We start from the raw sequence: 19,543 nt of genomic DNA, 5'->3' as shown, positions 1-19,543 counted from the left end.
TCTACACCCCCTAGTGGCCCACTGGAGGCCGCATCCTGGGAGGAGTGGGGGGGCCGTTACAAGTCCTGCACCAGGGCCCAAGAGATCCTAGTTACTTTACTAGGAGCTCCTGTGCATATCATTGAAGGCCTGCATCATTCCTGTTAAAGAAATGCATCATCATCTGGAAAGATCATACTACTCTTATCAAGATTTGCCATGCTCATACAGATATTGTCATATGACCAAAATTCTCTAACCTATCGAATGATCGAAATTTTACACTGTGTGTAAAATAAATTACATATTTGTAAAGCTGTGTATTTTCACTTATTTGTGAAACCATCCATTAAAACTAGTTACTGTATATATTAAAGTATTTTCTTTTATGTAATTTCAACACCTTATTTTCCACCACCTCAGAAGTTGCATAAGCCATATCAAATTAATGGGGTTATTTAGTAAACACCCCAGACTTCTAAATAATGGAATAGTTTTTATTGGAGCCAGAGTGGCCATTCTAAATTCTCTTGCAAGTGGATCTGCTGATGAGGATGCCATGACCACAGGGAGATATCGTTTACACACCAAGTTCATGGCAATTCACCAATGTATCTTAAATATCCCCCACCCCCCAAACACTTGCATTTATCAAATGTACTTATGCTGTACTAATGAACCTTTGACTGCAGTCACATATGGATATTTGTTTTACTAAATATAACAGTAGAAATCTCCAACACGTTGATTGTCTCTGATCTCATTCTATTCTCCATTCTGTTTTTCACGTGTAGAACAAACGGCCTCAATTAGGGCAAATGGCAGATAACACGACATACGATTCCATAAATATAAAGTTTTGGGTTGCTGACATTTCGTGCATTGTCACAATTTTAATGACTGTTTAAAACCATTCTCGCTGGTTACAAACTGTGCAATACAGAAGTGCGACTACGTGGGTCTGAGGGGCACAACTTGTGCAATCAGCAGCCTGCTTGGCAGCGAAACGGTTACCCGCGGCTCAGCTACTCAGTTATCAATTGCTCTCGCCTGCCCGCCGCTGTATCCTCCGTTGCCAGGGCAGCCGCGTCCTGCCGATCGCCGAATCCCGGGCCCGGGTGCGGGCGGATCATGTTCGCCTTCGTCCGCTTTTTAGAAGATAACGTGTGCTACGCGCTGCCAGCGACCCGGGTCCGGGGTTTCCAACCCCGCTCTACAGACGATTTCGATAACCGGAGAGTGTACGCTGTGCACCGGAGCTTGGAGGAGGAGGCCGGCTTCCCTGGAGCACCCCAGCGAGCACAGATCCTAGCACTGGCAGGTGAGAACCGCTAAAGGGATGGGGAGGCGACATTGCTTAAATAAAGGCATCCTGCAGCAGTAAAGCATAAATACAAAGGTGACAGGATGGTGATAAGACACAATGAAACCAGACAGGCGAGGGGGAGGTGGATAATGAGACACAATGCTCTGGGAGGCTGCTACACACACTTAACTCGGGAGGCGATGGAATTGAGGGGGTACGGGGTGAGAAGAGGGTCACACAAAGATTGCACTGGCGGAATATGGAAAACTGACAAGACCCATAGGGGCAGCAAGGGGAGACCTGTTAGGGAAAGGGGTGGGCAATGAGTATGATGAGAGACGTGGTTGATATTTGGGGTAGAAAGCAATGTTAGAGACAAAATGGGATCGAACACTGATTGGTTGGTTGGGGCAGGAAGATTTGGAACAGAGAAAATGAAAATATATGGAAGTAGAATAGTGTGTGTGTGTATCAAAAGAAACATTCAAATGGACTCATTAACTGGTTGCACATCCCTCCTGGCTTTTGGGATAAATTGATCTTTTTTTTTTCTTAGAGTTCTGGGATTGTTGCCCTGCTTGTTATGTTTAAAGTTACCTAAGTATTTAGGCTCAGCCAGTGTAAATGAGGCCCCATTCTGGTGTTCTGTGGGCTTAGAGGCCTTATTCATATTGCAAGCTTTTGGCACAGGGCCTCACTGTTTGGCCTTTGAAACAAAAAAACACCTGGTCTGGTTGCCTAAAAAATAAATGTAAATTTCAAATATATGTGATTGGGAACTCTTCAAGAAAAAGGGCATAAGAGCACAGTTTAGAGCACATGTTTCTGGGTATTTAAATAGGGCTGCCCTTAGTTTACAACAAAATGACATTTGTGGAAATATTTCTGGATCAGTACTTTGTCCATATTTTCAGTAATGTCTAGGGTCCACATAAGTTTCACCCTAACTTTATCCTAGGGCTACCCACCCTAGCCACTGCTCTGAGGTCAGCTCAACTGTTTTAGAGGGAGCAATGTGTTACTGTATGGAGGTCACACAAAAATTGTCTGTCAGATTGTGGCAGGAAACACTATGGCAGCAGTGAAGCTCCTACTTGGTTTAGATTGCAAAGTAGAGGTCTGCATTTTTGGCATAACTTTATGGTTTCTGATTGTGTAAATACTTAAATATTCTCAACTGGTTCTTGATGGATTGTTCCTTCTAAGGCTATCCAAAGACTTCACTCTTTGGCTCTGACTGTTTGTTCTAGTGTGAAGTGCACAGTATAGTGACAAGTTTTTTGTTTTGTTTTTTGCAGTGCAGTTAGGTACTACTCGGTTTTGGCATATAGGACATTGGAGCACAGCAATACCTCCTGTCTGTCTGAGGTAAACGTCACCCGCAGGCAGTTCATAAAGGTTCTGCACTTTCACAGTGGTGTAAATAGGAATACCACATCTTTGCTGATATGGTAGATACAGCTCATATGATTTTGCATTATAGTTTAGAATTCAAAAATTCTCACTACTTACTAGGTTCTCACAGCTTACTCCCAGGTTACTTAAGAATAGTACCAAGTTCTAATTTAACTTCAGATATAAATTGAATGTTGGCAATAAAGGGGCTCCCACAAATCTCACACTCATTGATTAAAAATGACACTTTTAAGACCTGATCAATTTTAATAGGATGTAAGCCCCCAAATAAAACATGCATGGTGAAAAAAAATATAATTCTATGATGTGGCAAATATCTAATAAGCATTGCAGGGTCAGTGCATTGGGGTTTTCACCTGCTGTGTGTCATTTGGACTCAGAGGTGTTGCACCCAAAGTATGCAGATTTAGCTGGAATGTGGAATATTCAGGTTGGCTTGCAATGAGATGCTTCCAGGCTGGTGCCATTGCAAGTCTTGCCTGGAAGGAGACAGTATGCAGAGCTGTCTTGAATGGAGACTCTTCAGAGCCGGCTTGGATGGAAACACATTTCAGAGCTGGCTTCAATGGAGACACTTTGCAGAGCTGGCTCAGAAGGAGACACTTTGCAGAACTGGCTTAGATGGAGACACTTTGCAGACCTGGCTTAGATGGAGTCACTTTGCAGAGCTGGCTTGGATGGAGTCACTTTGCAGAGCTGGCCCGGAAGGAGACACTTTGCAGAGCTGGCCCGGTAGGAGACAGTTTGCAGAGCTGGCTTGGATGGAGTCGCTTTGCAGAGCTGGCCCAGAAGGAGACACTTTTCAGAGCTGACTTGGATGAAGGCACTTTTCAGAGCTGGCTTGGATGGAGTCACTTTGCAGAGCTGGCCCGGAAGGAGACACTTTGCAGGGCTGGCCCGGTAAGAGACACTTTACAGAGCTGGCTCAGAAGGAGACACTTTGCAGAGCTGCCCCGGAAGGAGACCCTTTGCAGAGCTGGCCCGGAAGGAGACACTTTGCAGAGCTGGCCCGGAAGGAGACACTTTGCAGAGCTGGCCCGGAAGGAGACACTTTGCAGAGCTGGCTCGGAAGGAGACACTTTGCAGAGCTGGCTTGGATGGAGTCACTTTGCAGAGCTGGCCCGGAAGGAGACACTTTGCAGAGCTGGCCCGGAAGGAGACACTTTGCAGAGCTGGCCCGGAAGGAGACACTTTGCAGAGCTGGCCCGGAAGGAGACACTTTTCAGAGCTGGCCCGGAAGGAGACACTTTGCAGGGCTGGCCCAGAAGGAGACACTTTGCGGGGCTAGCCGTGAAGGAGACTCTTTGCGGGGCTGGCCTGGAAGAAGACACTTTGCGGGGCTGGCCCGGAAGAAGACACTTTGCGGGGCTGGCCCGGAAGAAGACACTTTGCGGGGCTGGCCCGGAAGAAGACACTTTGCGGGGCTGGCCCGGAAGAAGACACTTTGCGGGGCTGGCCCGGAAGAAGACACTTTGCGGGGCTGGCCCGGAAGAAGACACTTTGCGGGGCTGGCCCGGAAGAAGACACTTTGCGGGGCTGGCCCGGAAGAAGACACTTTGCGGGGCTGGCCCGGAAGAAGACACTTTGCGGGGCTGGCCCGGAAGAAGACACTTTGCGGGGCTGGCCCGGAAGAAGACACTTTGCGGGGCTGGCCCGGAAGAAGACACTTTGCGGGGCTGGCCCGGAAGAAGACAATTTGCGGGGCTGGCCTGCAAATTTTGACTGGAACAAGGCTTCAATAGGTCTAGGCTGAAAAGAGACAAAGATGCACTTTGCCTGTCTGTGCTGAAATGAAACATTTGCATGTCTATGCTGAAATGAGATGCCTGCAGTTTTATCCTGGGAAAAGATACAGGTACTTGCAGTTTTTCAGTTGAATTAGGCAGTTGCAGGTCTGGACAGTGCACTTTTAAAACGTGACTGTAACAAGGCACTTTCTTGTCTAGACTGTAATGATACACTCCATACTGGAGTGGAAACAGGGACTTGTTGTTCAGGATTTTAAGGAAGTACTTACACACCTGTATTGGAGAAAGATCCTGTTCTGGATGTCTAAAAACAGAGAGTACCAAGAAAGAGTGTTTTACTGGCTAAACTTGATGAAGGATCTTGTACATTAAAGGGGACCTGACACCCAGACATAAAAAGCTGTATAATAAAAGCCCTTTTCAAATTAAACGTCAAACTCAAAATCATATTTTCATTACCACTGTCAATCATATATTGCCTGCCCCGCCTTTATGCCTTAGGCATAGGGGCGGGGCAAACAGTTACTTTCAATTTCAATTCAGAACTTCTTAGATGTTGCTGCACTCCTTACATTCCCCCTCCCTCCTCACCATGTAATTTTGTAACCAGTGCATTGGCATTTGTATCAGGTCCCCCCCATACTGGCACAGAAACAAGATTTTGGCAGGATGCAATGCCTGCTTTGATAACAGTGCCCACAAAATGGCGCCTGCCTGCTTGCTGCAATTGTGAATTCCAAGGCTGAAGAAAATAAGATTAAAATAATTTATACAGTGTAAGTAAAGTTTATTTTGCTTGACAAACACAATAGAAAACAATTTGGAATTATTTCTTAAGGTGACGGGTCCCCTTTAAGACAGAAGTTAGGTAACTGTTTTAGAATTGTAATTATTTAGAATTGTAAATAATTAAGATGAAATGCATTTCATGTTCATAGTACTTCAGTTCTGTAAACATTATGTTATGTTTTTATAAAGAAGTCAAGAGGGCTTATATGTTTCTCTCTGAAAATATTTCCAATAAGCATATCACCTCCCAGGTTGAGTAAGTTTTTAGCAGGCCAACTTCTGTTTACAAATTCAGAAAATTACTAATTCAGTGACGCTAGATTGTCTAAAAGAGATCTACATTTCAAAGTGAAATTCTTGCCAGAGGCAAGAAAGTCTTTGGTTTGGTTGTGGCTAGAAGATCCTCGATTCCGTGTTGCTGTTCTTAGTAGATGAAGGAAATTCTTAAAGCTTAAAGTACTGCAATCTAGCAACAGGTACTGACAAAACATCTGGGTTTTTTTTAGATTTGGAGATATTAGAATATTAGTTGTTGAACCTCATATGATCTTTTAGACAACATTTGGAGCATGCTGAGTGAAAGAAGGATCTGTATATTATATGGTAGACTGCAGGTGGACTGCCTTCTCAGGGAACTGAATGTTGATGTCTGTAGATGCTCCCCAGTGTTCTACATAAACATACCCACTCTTTACATATCACCACATTTGGCTGTGTGGCTTACTTCTGTATGTTTTCCTGCAGTGTTAGCAGTGACATTATAGGGGCTTGCTTCCTGTGCCCATGTCCAGCAGTCCTAGCCCTAGTCCTTGACCTAGGACCCTGTCCTTATATTGGGTTTCCGGATACTGACTTCTATAGCCTTTCCATTGTCATACTCAGGCAGACTCTGGGGTCTCTTCTTTTAAAATGTTTAAATAAGCAAGCAGTCTGCCATAAAGAAACAATAATATGATAGGTTGAAGCTAGTTTACCTGTGGTGGTTTTGTCAGGTAAGTTACATCCTTATTGTCTACAGATATATAATTTAAGTTTTATAAAACATTAACACCTGTCTTTTTAAATTTCATTTAGAAAATAAATCTGATTTGGAAAACCGTGTAATGCAGAAAAAAATTAAAATCCCCAAGCTATCTCTGAACTACTCAGAAGAGCCTTGGGAGTTTAAAGACTATGAAGATGAGGAAGACTCTGAGCTCAGACATTTTAAGGTAATCCGTTACTCAAAACTTTTTCTATTGTAATTGAAGCCTGTCGCTCAATAACAGAACTAAACATCCCCGGGGCCTGGGTACCCACCCCACCCCCCCCCCCCGGATAAATTTTTTAGTGGCGAATTTCGAATTGCTCACATCAGTGTGAGCGTCCAGTGGGCCCTCGTGCAAACACACCCTCCGCACCCAGGGTAGTTCTGCCACTCCTGTCACTTTATATGTTTAGGGAATTTAGTTAAAATGATTAGCTTTGCAAATAGGTTCTTAAAAGCCAATGTTACTGCCGACTCAGTTGTAAAGACTGATTTTTTTTTCCAGTTTGGAGCACTAGGTGTTAAGGCAGCTAAAAAAAAAAATGTATGCTGCGTTGCCTAGAAATGAGCTTTTCCTGAGGTGCCCTTAAGCCAATGAAAATGCTATCAGGGAAAGGGTCAGTGGACATGCTGTGAAAACCTTTTAAAAAGTAAACTTAAAACTGCCAAAGCAAAACTTTTAATTCTTCAGTGGCTGAAAATATGCCAGAATTATATTACAGGTATAGGACCCATTATCCAGAATGCTCGGGACCAAGGGTATTCCGGATAAGGGCTCTTTCCGTAATTTGGATCTCCATACCTTAAGTCTACTAAAAAATCAATAAAACATTAATTAAACCCAATAGGATTGTTTTGCATCCAATAAGGATTAATTATATCTAAGTTGGAATCAATTACAAGGTTCTGTTTTATTTCTACATAGAAAAAGCAAATCAGTTTTAAAATTCTGAATTATTTGATTAAAATGGAGTCTATGGGAGACGGGTATTCCGTAATTCGGAGCTTTCTGGATAACGGGTTTCCGGATAAGGGGTCCGATACCTGTATTACAAATGTCCGATCTTAACTTCAATGTTAAAAAGACAGGTTGCCACCTTAATTGGTGATTTTAAAGCTTAGGTCTTTTTGTACAGGTATAGGATCCCTTATCCGGAAACTCGTTATCCAGAAAGTTTCAAATTACGGAAAGGCCATCTCCCATAGACTCCATTTTAAAGAAATTATTCTAACTTTTAGAAATGATTTCCTTTTTCTCTGTAGTATTAATACAGTACCTTGTACTTGATCCAAACTAAGATATAATTAAACCTTATTGGATGGAAAACAATCCTGTTGGGTTTATTTAATGTTTAAATTATTTTTTTTTAGTAAACTTAAAGCATGGAGATCCAAACTATGAAAACATCCCTTATCCGAAGACCCCAGGTCCCGAGCATTCTGGATAACGTATCCCATAGCTGTATTATCTTGTCTACTCTATTTTAATTTTTTCCTTTATTAATTCCTTTGAACACTGCTTAATTAACAGCTTCTTGTGGAACTGACTTTGTAAAGTATCACAAAGGCAAAATATAGGCAAAGTCAACAGTGAATTCATTTCTTTTGGACAGTGTATCAACATAGTTTGCTGCTGCTCTAAGTCATGGTAGTATATATAGATTGCTGTAAAATATAAAAAAAAAAAAAAAAAACCTTGTATGAGCATTTACAACCTCAGAATGCATTAGTGTAAAAATTCTTCTTGCTGTGCTTTAGACATCTTAATGGTGTCTTATTGTATTCCACTTAAGATATAGCATTTTAAGAAACTCTAAGGTACCCAATACAAAAGATTCTTTTTTTAGTAACTGTTAAGTAACTTTTTTTTATTTTGTGGGTTGTTTAGGAAATGAACAATTTCAGAACATGGCAGTGCAATATACTAGTAATTTTACACACTTATATTCATCAATGTATCTAGAGAACAGATGGAAGAAAGCAAGTGGAAGGCGCTCACAAGAGTATTGAAGCTGTTGTGGCACGGTTGGAAAAGCAGAGTTTTATAGGACCAAGTCATAACACACGTTGTGATGAGGTTTTTTCAGAACCATTTCACTCTGTAGGCCATATGGACAGGTTAGAGGCAGCTGTGGTTCCAAGGGTTTTGTATGAAGAATTACTGAGGAGCTACCAACAGCAACAGCAGGAAATGAAGCATATTCAGCATGAACTGGAAAGAACTCGGAAGCAGCTAGTGCAGCAGGCAAAAAAGCTGAAAGACTATGGAAGCCTTGTGACAGAAGTGAAGGAACTTCGAGTACTTAATAGGAGGCTCCAGGACGTCTTACTTTTAAGGCTGGGCAGCGGTAAGTTTATTTAAGATTCTTGGTGGATTTTGCAATTGTACTCAATGTACCATATATTCATATTTTTAAAACCATCCAGGAAGTTTCATATTTTCATGATGGGGAGAGTGGGTTTTAGCAGCTTTAGAGGAGCATTAGGACCACAACCCTTAGAGAGTTCCTTGATTTGCATCACAACCCCAGGAAAGATTCAGCTTCTTTTAGGTAATTAGCAATTAGTAAAGCTTGCATAATAGTCCTTTTGAAATTAAGGCTATACAGGTAGCAAGTGTATTCTTAAGTTCCAGGCCCCAACATATAGATAGTAGCTGGATTATAGAAGTTGGTTTACATAGTTACATAGAGTAATGGGTCATTTAGTTCTAGAAATTGAAAGATGTACCTTAAAGGAGGAGAAAAGGTATCACTGGGGGGGCTAGTGTGCTTCATTAACAGAAAACTGCACCGGCCTGGGGTACCTGCATGTGAGCGATCCTTTTCTAATCTTTCTGTCCTCTGTACTGCTCCATCTTAAGCAGGACCGTAATTTTTCCATTTGGGGGCCTGTCTGTAAAGCATTATATATATTCCCTTACTTCTACTAAAACAGCAAGAATTGAGGGTCACAATAACCACTGACGTATTCTTATTTTAATTTTATTTAGTTACCATTGCCAACACCACCCACACAGCCACAGTATGCCTGTACGACTGCCCAGTATGAGTGTACCAAAAACGTCTGTCTAGCAGAAAACCCTTGTAGATAGAAAGTAAGGGCAATCATAGAATTCCATGATAGTCTATTTCCTTTAGTTTGTGAAGTAAGTTTGGTGTTGTGGATTTCTGTTTTCCACCCACAACAGCAATGAAGTGTTAATTGATTCAATCTGTCCTTTGGGATTATGCCTGCGGGAGTGGACATTACTACTGAAGGCAGAAAAATTAGCTCAAGACCAATTTCTTTTGCATTCAGCGTTAATTTACAGACTCGCAGGGCAGATTGAAATCAATGAACACTTGCTTTGCCATGCTGTGGAACACAAAAATCCACTGTACATGATACTGTACTGTTTTTTTTTTTTTTTTTTTTTTTTTTTTTTATAAAGTTTCATACATTTCTTGCTTGTAATTTCAACTGCTCTTGTGTTTCACCTAGTGATGCTTTACACTGTGCTCTTCCTGTCACCTATGTTGTTTCAGAGCTGTGCCCTGAGAACACCCAAATGCTGTTCTATATACACACACACACACACACACACACAGATCCATTTATTCACAATTACACACTTCTAACATATGTCTAGTGTTAGGCTTTAAGGACAACTAATTTAGCTTATAACTTGCTTCTAATGTGTTGAGCAAGTGCATAGTTAGCTTTGTGGGTCTTAATAACTTTTCAGAAAGGAAACTACATGCTGCTTGTCCTTTTTCTCCGAATGTGTCTGACACATACTAAGTCGTGTCTGGTCCATCTGTCAAGGATATACTCAAATACTGGTCCATATTTTTTAAATTAACCTAACTACAGGACTGCTTGGTTGTAGCGCTAAAAGTCGCCAAAAATCGACTTGGCACATGAAAACTGCGACTTTCTCAAATTGTCACACAAAAACCAGCGTCAAAGTGTCCCTCACATGCTTTTTCATTTCTGATTTTTTTGATAAATATCTGACATTCATAGAAATTTTTTCTTCAATTTTTTATAAATAAAAAAACTAAGAAAAGTTATACTTATAGTAAATCTGCTCCTTAGTTTAGTTTAATTGTGTTCTCTGGGAACATCATTATTTCCCTTTGCTAAGAGAGGCCACGTTTTTCTAATTCCCGTTAGGGTATGTATAGATACATAAGCCCTTACAACATGTTTAATCTGAGGAGTCTTATATGAAGCTCAAACATGGGCAACGCAGACCCTATAGCAGAAATGAGCAACAGACATTAGCTACAACTCAAACAGGTGCCTGTGACACAGTGCCAAAATGTTAGGCACCTCCAAGTGACTTTAAGCGCTTACCTTGTACCCCGGGCTGGTGCCCCTATTCGGAGAAAACCGCACCAGCCGGGGTACCTGTAGCGAGCTGGGGAAATCCCTGGGCCGGCGCATGATTAGACTTTTTTGTTAAAGTTCGGCTTTTCACTCTACTGCGCATGCGCAAGTGCGAACACGGAAGAGGAAGCATTTGCTGCAGGTACCCTGGGCTGGTGCAGTTTTCTCCGAACAGGGGCACCAGCCCGGGGTACAAGGTAAGCACTTAAAGTCACTTGGGGGTGCTTAACATTTTGGCACCCCAAGTGACTTAACCTTTACTTCTCCTTTAAAGGAGAAGGAAAGTCATTTTGGCATTTTACTGCCAATAGATTTGCCAGATTAGTGCCACCTAGAACACTACATTTATTCTGCAAAAAACATTACTATACCTGAGTAAAGAGCCCTAGAAGCTTTCTCTGTTTGTTTAAAATAGCAGCTGCCATTTTAGGTAGCTTCCTGCTTGCAGTTATAGCTGTTATAGCTCAGAGAGTACATATTCCTAAGGGTGGTGGGAGTGAGATTTATGAATTCTTATGGGAGGGGGAGCAGGAGAGGGGAGAGAGGAAAGAGCTGCTCAGCCTCTGGCCCCTGGAATGAAGGATTTTTCTGAGAGTAAATCAGATACCCTAAGAACATAATTATGAAAAGAAACACAGGATTTCTTGTCTCCTCTTTTGTAGAGGACACAGCTTTTCTGTGAGTGCTTATGGCTGTATTTACATAGACATTTCTGATAAAGCTTTCTTAGTTTTTGCCTTTCCTTCTCCTTTAAAATGTACAAATCTGCCATTTACTTGCACCCCATTAAAAAGAAATTGACAGCCTCTTTTATGAATAGTAGCCTTTGGCGAAAACAGGTGGCTAGGAATCATGTAATACTAGTACACAGGCAACTGTGACATGAGCTGCTTATGAACTAGATACCAGTTCCATAAGAACATGCTTTCAAATTTTCAGTGGAATCTACAATAGTTTACTTAACTATAATTATAAATTATATAGATTACAATGAAAAATATCAAGTAATGTGGCTAGTAACTGAGTATGTAACTGTTTAAAGCAGTATATGTACCAAAAGAAACTGGATCCGGTGTGTGACCATATAATTACTGTAAATGTATGTAGTTTCAATGGTTATATTCTATGTAGGAGCAGTTTTGCATTTAGGCTTTGGTTACAGAATTGATAGCACTGTATGTGCTGAGTTATCTATTATGACAAAAGCCTTCTCAGAGGGATGTTGGATGGACACAATGACCCAAGAACAGTTATTTTTCTTGCCTTATTATTCTCTATAATGTGAAGCAGGAAAACATTCAAAAGTGATTCTGAATTTGTAAATTATGAATGGCTTTGGCCTGTGGTAACTACCTTCTAGATTTCAGAGAATACTGTTGGTCTTGCCTTGAAATACTATCATTTGGGAAAGATCTCATTATCAAAGATTTGCTTTGATTTTCCTGACTTTGAGATAAATGGATCAGTTGGTCAGAATGTATTTGACATCTATTCTCTGGTGTGTTAATGCTCAGTGATTTTTTAACCCCAATTTATATTGTAAGGGGGTTTTAACAGTTTAGGCAATTCTTCCAGGCTGGAATAAATAATTTTAACATGGAAAATAAACAGTATAACAGTGCTGCTTTGTCCTTATTGGACAAGTAATTTTTAATAAGAGCCCCTTTGCTGAACCCTGTGTGTATTGTTTAAAAAATGGTTAGGTTAGAAGGAGATCTTAGGGTTATTCTTGGATTCACTGGATGTTTTTAAGAACATGGTGCATGTTTTAGAGGGGTACATTATTGATAGTAACTTTTATTTTGTTGTATATTTTTCTTAGTTTCATCCTGGAGTTACAGATCCAATGGAGTTCTTGTCTCCTCTCAGGTGTTAATAGAACAGAAAAATACTGAATTCTGTGGAAGAAATGCAGGTCAGACACCCTTAACTGGTAGAAAATACCTTGTTTTAAAAGTCTAATGACAATTGTACCCAAATAAGGATTATTTTGGATAAAATAATAGCCCAAAGTGCATTAAAAACTGTGTTGAAAGTCCTAAAATGAAGTTGCTTTAGTGAGTTTTTTTATGTATAAAGTTCCTACAGTTTGTACCAGAGCAATGTTTTCCCTTGTAAGTCAAAATAGTGAGCAGACATTTTGGTTGAGGGTGTCACAAAATTTTTGGATCCGAATGATCGTAAACGGCGGGAAAACCTTTCTGGCTTTGAAACTTCAATGTATGATTTTGGAAGCCTTCCATAGGAGTCAATGGTACTCTACAGATCCAACCTGGCCTAAAGATCGTCACGGTACCAAAGCTTGAATGAATTCCAAAATGGTCGTAGTCTTTGTGAAAAATACAACTTTTCCGTGGAAGTTAATGGAAACCACGAAAAAGTTTTTCTGAAAAAAAAAAAAAATTCATTCTTTTATGAATGGGCCCCTTTGACTTCCTTCTGTGAATAGTAAGTCTGACAAAGAACAGTCTACTGTGCATTCTTGCTGCCTCCTTCTCAAGTGGAAATGAATGAGTAGCCAGCTCGTAGAATGGCTTCATTCTCAAAGGAGAAGGAAAGCTCAGTTATGTTTTTTTATGATGTAATAAAAAGGTTTTCTGCTTATCCTTAAGGAAGTGGAGAGGGATAGAAATTGTCAGCATTCTAAATATAATCTTAAAGTGATACTGACACGAAAAAAATATGAAAAGTTACCTATAGGTCATGGTGATCATTTTTCACTGATAGGGCTGGTATTGCTAATTGAGGTTCCTAAACCTGACTGTTTTGCCAAACTGACTGTCCCTTTTCAGCCTGTCAGTTATAGCTTCTAATGCTAATGGCCTATGGCAGCCCCTCATAGAGGAACATGGGGGATCAGATATGAAATGTTAAAGCAAAATTCTAAAGTTAATGCAAAGACAGTGTAATGATATATTTAAAAAACTGGATAACATGGACACATGTATGCTTTACAACTCATTTCCTGCAATAGATCTCATCATAAATGTTTAAGTATTTTTATTCTGTTTTACTCCTTATTATTCATGACAATAGAAATGATAACTGTATACAAAACTTCTTTAGCAACTGATTAGAAATGTATAACTTAATTAGGAGGATTGTGTTGTCACAGAGGGTTTTATGTATCCCTACAGTTGTGCTGTTTCTTCCTAACTGTATGAAAATTCAGTAAAATTGTTAAATTAAAATAAATAAGGGGGGTGATAGGAGATAAAGAGCACCCCTCCCTGCCTTGTACCATTTGAAAGGTTAATGGGATTATAGAGGTAACCTGCATGGGTAACTCGTGTCATGGGCGATTTGTAACGCCATAAGGAAGGGTATGTTTATGCTGTATGCCTGTAAGGCCTCCGACAAGCATCCCCAGCTTCATTTCCAATCTATTTCTATAAGTTTTAATATTGGTCTGGTATTATCAGATTCTTGTTGCCCTTAACAAACCCTACTTGATCAAGATGAATAGTTTAAGGCAAGATAGGTGGCAATCTTTTAGCCAGGAAGTATGACACTTTAAATTTGACTAGCAATGAGATTCATAAAAAAAATAGTTTGTAGAGAGCCCTATACACCATGAAAATGTTAACTCTACTTTAGTACTTTAAATGGCTGTTTTTATATAATTAATTATCGAGTGGAACATACTATTTATATGAAACTGTCATTTTACATATGGGCTGTTTTATATCTTTTTATGTAGACCTGCAATGTACAGGGGTATAGTTTCCCATTAACATTCTACTACAGTCTAAAGGTAATGTCCCACAGAGGGATAAGTCGCCCTTGACAGATCTCTGCTACTGTGGGTGACTAATCTCTCCGAAATGCCTTTCTACTGGCAACAAAGGGAATCGTCAGTTGAAAGGTCTATGCGTCAGTACGGTTTTCTGAGGTCATGCAAAATTACCTGCAGGAGGAAACTTTGCACGACTTTGGAAAATCGAAGCAATGCATCGGCGATTCCCATTGTTGTCAGTGAAAAGGGATTTCGGAGAGAATAGTCGCACACGATAGCAGAGATCTGTCAAGGGCAACTTATCCCTCCATGAGACATTACCCTTAAGGGTTGACAACACAATGGGTGTAGCACCTCAGTGTTTGCACAGCATCTTCTATTCACCAAACCAGTGTGTACAGTGAACCAGCATGTACATTTCAAGCTTATTTTAACACAATGAAAATTTATGTGGCATACGTGTAAATCAGTAAAATCATTTCCATTCTTTTCACTCACAGAAAGACACAGAAAACACATTTTTTGCTAACAATAGTGAATTTGCCTTTATATTACTGTAGCAGGCTTCAGCAAAGTGATCAGTAATTGGAGTTTTTTTTTGCAAATGTAAAGAAATGTATAAAAAAGTAATGCACTGCAAATCAATATTGTAGAGCATGGATTTTAAAGATGGTGATTGCTTTGCACACTTCAATACATACTGTATGTTTGCCATATCAATAACACCAAGCCACTTAAGGTACAGCCATACTTAAGTAGAGAATCCTGTGTGTTAGCATTTGAGCTATTGATTAGCAACCAGTGAAGGGAGGAATGAGCTACAAACCACTGCTTCAAGAAAAGGGCAGACCAAACAATGATGTTATGTGTGTATTTGATGTTTTATTGCTTGCTTTTGTCAGTAGAATATTATGTATTAATGTTAGCAGCTCTTTCTTTCAGGTCCTACAATTGAGCTTCAAATTGATAAGTCAGAATACTGTGATCCTGATCCTGAGCCTGAGCCTGAAATTCAGAAGATAAGCAATGAAGAGGCAAGCACCTCCTCTTTCTTCTCTACACCAGCTCCTGTGCTGGACAAATATATTCTAGAAAATGGAAAGGTATTATACCATACAAATATATATATCTATATATCTAATAGATCTATATATATATATTAGATTTGGTATGTTATCCTTGGCTTGTGTGCCAGCAAATTATATGCCATTAACAATGCTGATGCTTATTTGACACCCACACCCATGAATGCTGGACACATCCCAGAATGCTAGGTTTCTCTAAAGAGCAGTCTGAATTATGTGTAGTTCTTTCCTGGAAATTAAGCATTATATACAAGGAAAACATTTTAAATCTGATGAACATTGGTGCTATAGTAATCCATACATGAATTATACACACTTCACAGTATGCATAGTGCATATAATAATGCAATGTGTATTTTAAAGGAAATGTTTTTAATATCATTTTTCATTACCTTAGTAATTAGTCATATAGCAATTACACAGTACATTTTAATCCCTTAAAAAAGAATGTGATTCTCTTTATATGTGTTTTTCAGATGAGTGTAGGGCTCATTTACAAAATGCTAGGCTCAGCTGCAGGAGTGCTATTTTTAACACTGCTACTGGTACAGGTCTCCTCTCCATAGTATCTTGTACTCCCACGTTGTGTCTTAGCACAAGAAATAAATTCAGTGAGGACAAAGTGTAAAAAGCATGCTCCTGTTTTTTTCTCATTTTGACTTGTCTACATTCCCTAAAATAAACTTCTAATGTAAGAATTACCATCCCCTCACCCTTTGACTCTCCCATATGGATTGACACATGAGCTTCTTCTAACTGCACCTAAACAGCAAGTTTCATGTATAAACTAGTACTAAGGCTGCTCTCTTGACTATTCTGTGGCCCTTCTGGCCAAAACACTAGGTATGATATTAGCATATTTTAACTATAGCATTTGACTATATAATATATACTCAAAACTCAGCATAACAGGTTGCAGATGTAGCACAATTACTGAAATTGCACTTGCTAGACCATTCAAGAGAGGTTCAAGTATGGCAGCTGCTGGTTTTAGTGATCATGCTGGAGCTGTAGTCCAATCAGACTGTGCTTTCATAACTGAAATAGGGCACACTTTTGCACTACACCTTAAAGGATGTCAACTACAAAATCACTGGGCCCTGTGTTGGGCACCCTTTAGTGCATATTGGCTTACTTTAGACCCCAGGATAGTGCTTCTGTTTACTGAAAAGTGCACAGCCCTTGGTACTATGCAGTGCAGCTCCGTCATCTGTCCCAGGGATCCTCAGTGAATTTGAGCTGACTTGTATATGTATGTATATCTTTAATGGAACAACTTAATGCTAGTGGCACAAGCACTGATCAAAGGCCAGATCAAAGCTCAGATCAGCTGTAGTTTTTACTTGGGAAGTAAATATCTAATCTCTGTATTGAGGCTCATTCACCTTCACCTCTTCTGTTTTCTGCCTCCCTCTTATCACCGGGTGGTTTGCATCTTTTTCCCATTTAAATGTCCATTTTGTAAGCAGACAATACCACCATGGTTGTTAGAAATGTATTTCCTGATAATATCCCTCATCATATTACATTTTTGTCCTATGTATGTGATGCAAACAGAAAGTAATATTGCTCTTTTATCTTGGAATTCAGTCACTATAATTTCAATCTATGGATCTGTTATGATTGTTAATGGAAGATACAAGTATTTAAGATCAGTGTTCTTTTTTGCAGGTACACCTTGGCAGCGGCGTGTGGGTGAATGAAGAAAAATGGCACCAACTCCAGGCAACACAGGGAGACTCTAAATATACAAAGAATCTGGCTGTAATGATCTGGGGCACAGATGTACTGAAAAACCGCAGTGTTACTGGTGTGGCAACCAAAAAGAAGAAAGATGCAGTTCCCAAACCACCACTCTCACCTCACAAGCTGAGTGTAGTCAGAGGTAAAAATTTTTGCATTACAGTACATGAACTTTTTATATTTTGTAATCCCATTGAAACAGTAAAATGTGTAGATCTATAAAGTATAGCTCTCTAACTAGCAATATCTCTAAACCAACCATTAATTTAATACAAATGTATAGTGTGTACAAAATCATATATATATATATATATATATATATATATATATATATATATATATATATAAATAATATAATTTAAGATCACTGCTATGAAAAATTGGCTGCCTTGGGACGTTTCCTCTCAGTACGTAAAAAAAAAAGTGAAAATGTCTTCTGGAGATGGGTGGGTGGCAATTCACTTAGAAAAAACATTGAAAAATACCTTATTTATATTAGGTAAATATTGATATTTTTCAGCATGAGAAATCGAATTTACAGTCATCAACCATCTCAGCCACTGTGGTTTTAGAGTTTAGTAAAGCATTAATAACTATTGTATATTAAAATAAAGAAACAGATATAGCAAGTCCTCCATCTACTGCAATAGCTTAAATATAACAGGCGAAGCAAAAAATTGAATGTGACATATTGCAGGAGAATGGAGGAGGAGGCTATTTTCTTTATAACGTGTCCTGTTATTTATTGTATTGCTGATTGCACTGTGTGCTGTTCATGTTTTAGTAGTTAAAAAGTAGATCAGTATAAAGAATTAAAATTAATTTGTTTCTTCTGCCTTAGAATGCATGTATGATAGAATTGCGCGAGAGACGATGGATGAAAATGAAATTGCACAAAGGCTGTCGAAAGTCAACAAATACATCTGCGAGAAAATAATGGATATCAACAAGTCTTGTAAAAACGAAGAGAGGAGAGAAGCAAAGTATAATGTGCAATAAATGTTGACTATTTTATATGGTCTAACTGTGTCTGTTTTTCCATTGCGCAAACAATATCTGACTTTATGTTAGAATGAGTACCAATATACAGTGGTGTGAAAAACTATTTGCCCCCTTCCTGATTTCTTATTCTTTTGCATGTTTGTCACACTTAAATGTTTCTGCTCATCAAAAACTGTTAACTATTAGTCAAAGATAACATAATTGAACACAAAATGCAGTTTTAAAATGAAGGTTTACGTTATTAAGGGAGAAAAAAAACTCCAAATCTACATGGCTCTGTGTGAAAAAGTTATTGCCCCCCTTGTTAAAAAATAACTTAACTGTGGTTTATCAATTTCAATTTTCAATTTCAATATCAATTTCTGTAGTCACCCCCAGGCCTGATTACTGCCACACCTGTTTCAATCAAGAAATCACTTAAATAGGAGCTACCTGACACAGAGAAGTAGCCCAAAAGCACCTCAAAAGCTACACATCATGCCAAGATCCAAAGAAATTCAGGAACAAATGAGAACAAAAGTAATTGAGATCTATCAGTCTGGTAAAGGTTATAAAGCCATTTCTAAAGCTTTGGGACTCCAGCGAACCACAGTGAGCGCCATTATCCACAAATGGCAAAACATGGAACAGTGGTGAACCTTCCCAGGAGTGGCCGGCCGACCAAAATTACCCCAAGAGCGCAGAGACAACTCATCCGAGAGGCCACAAAAGACCCCAGGACAACATCTAAAGAACTGCAGGCCTCACTTGCCTCTATTAAGGTCAGTGTTCACGACTCCACCATAAGAAAGAGACTGGGCAAAAACGGCCTGCATGGCAGATTTCCAAGGCGCAAACCACTTTTAAGCAAAAAGAACATTATGGCTCGTCTCAATTTTGCTAAAAAACATCTCAATGATTGCCAAGACTTTTGGCAAAATACCTTGTGGACCGACGAGACAAAAGTTTAACTTTTTGGAAGTTGCGTGTCCCGTTACATATGGCGTAAAAGTAACACAGCATTTCAGAAAAAGAACATCATACCAACAGTAAAATATGATGGTGGTAGTGTGATGGTCTGGGGTTGTTTTGCTGCTTCAGGACCTGGAAGGCTTGCTGTGATAGATGGAACCATGAATTCTACTGTCTACCAAAAAATTCTGAAGGAGAATGTCCGGCCATCTGTTCGTCAACTCAAGCTGAAGCGATCTTGGGTGCTGCAGCAGGACAATGACCCAAAACACACCAGCAAACCCACCTCTGAATGGCTGAAGAAAAACAAAATGAAGACTTTGGAGTGGCCTAGTCAAAGTCCTGACCTGAATCCTATTGAGATGTTGTGGCATGACCTTAAAAAGG

The 19,543-nt window shown here is 39.6% G+C and overlaps 2 protein-coding genes across 5 annotated transcripts in view; both read left to right on the top strand.

The window, feature by feature from the left end:
• Nucleotides 1-19,543, top strand: part of agbl4 (ATP/GTP binding protein-like 4) — an 809,806-nt gene that overhangs the window by 537,804 nt on the left and 252,459 nt on the right. The gene's annotated exons all lie outside the window — the stretch shown is intronic.
• Nucleotides 730-18,222, top strand: bend5 (BEN domain containing 5). 4 transcript variants are annotated; one of them, XM_002931416.5, is made up of 7 exons: nt 730-1,300; nt 6,313-6,449; nt 8,229-8,613; nt 12,462-12,554; nt 15,318-15,478; nt 17,132-17,345; nt 18,045-18,222. In XM_002931416.5, the coding sequence occupies exons 1-7, from the start codon at nt 1,111-1,113 to the stop codon at nt 18,200-18,202; spliced, it is 1,338 nt and encodes a 445-aa protein (XP_002931462.1). In that variant the 5' UTR covers nt 730-1,110; the 3' UTR covers nt 18,203-18,222. The 4 variants fall into 4 exon arrangements, with proteins under 4 accessions (XP_002931462.1, XP_004914054.1, XP_002931463.1 ...); XM_004913997.4 differs by having other exon boundaries at nt 735-1,300; nt 15,318-15,409; XM_002931417.5 differs by lacking the exon at nt 12,462-12,554 and having other exon boundaries at nt 753-1,300.

The sequence above is a fragment of the Xenopus tropicalis genome, chromosome 4 (assembly GCF_000004195.4).
Source record: "Xenopus tropicalis strain Nigerian chromosome 4, UCB_Xtro_10.0, whole genome shotgun sequence".
In the NCBI taxonomy this organism is placed as follows: Eukaryota; Metazoa; Chordata; class Amphibia; order Anura; family Pipidae; genus Xenopus; species Xenopus tropicalis.
The sequence above is the reverse complement of the archived record's forward strand: the minus strand, read 5'-3'. Positions and strand labels throughout refer to the sequence as shown.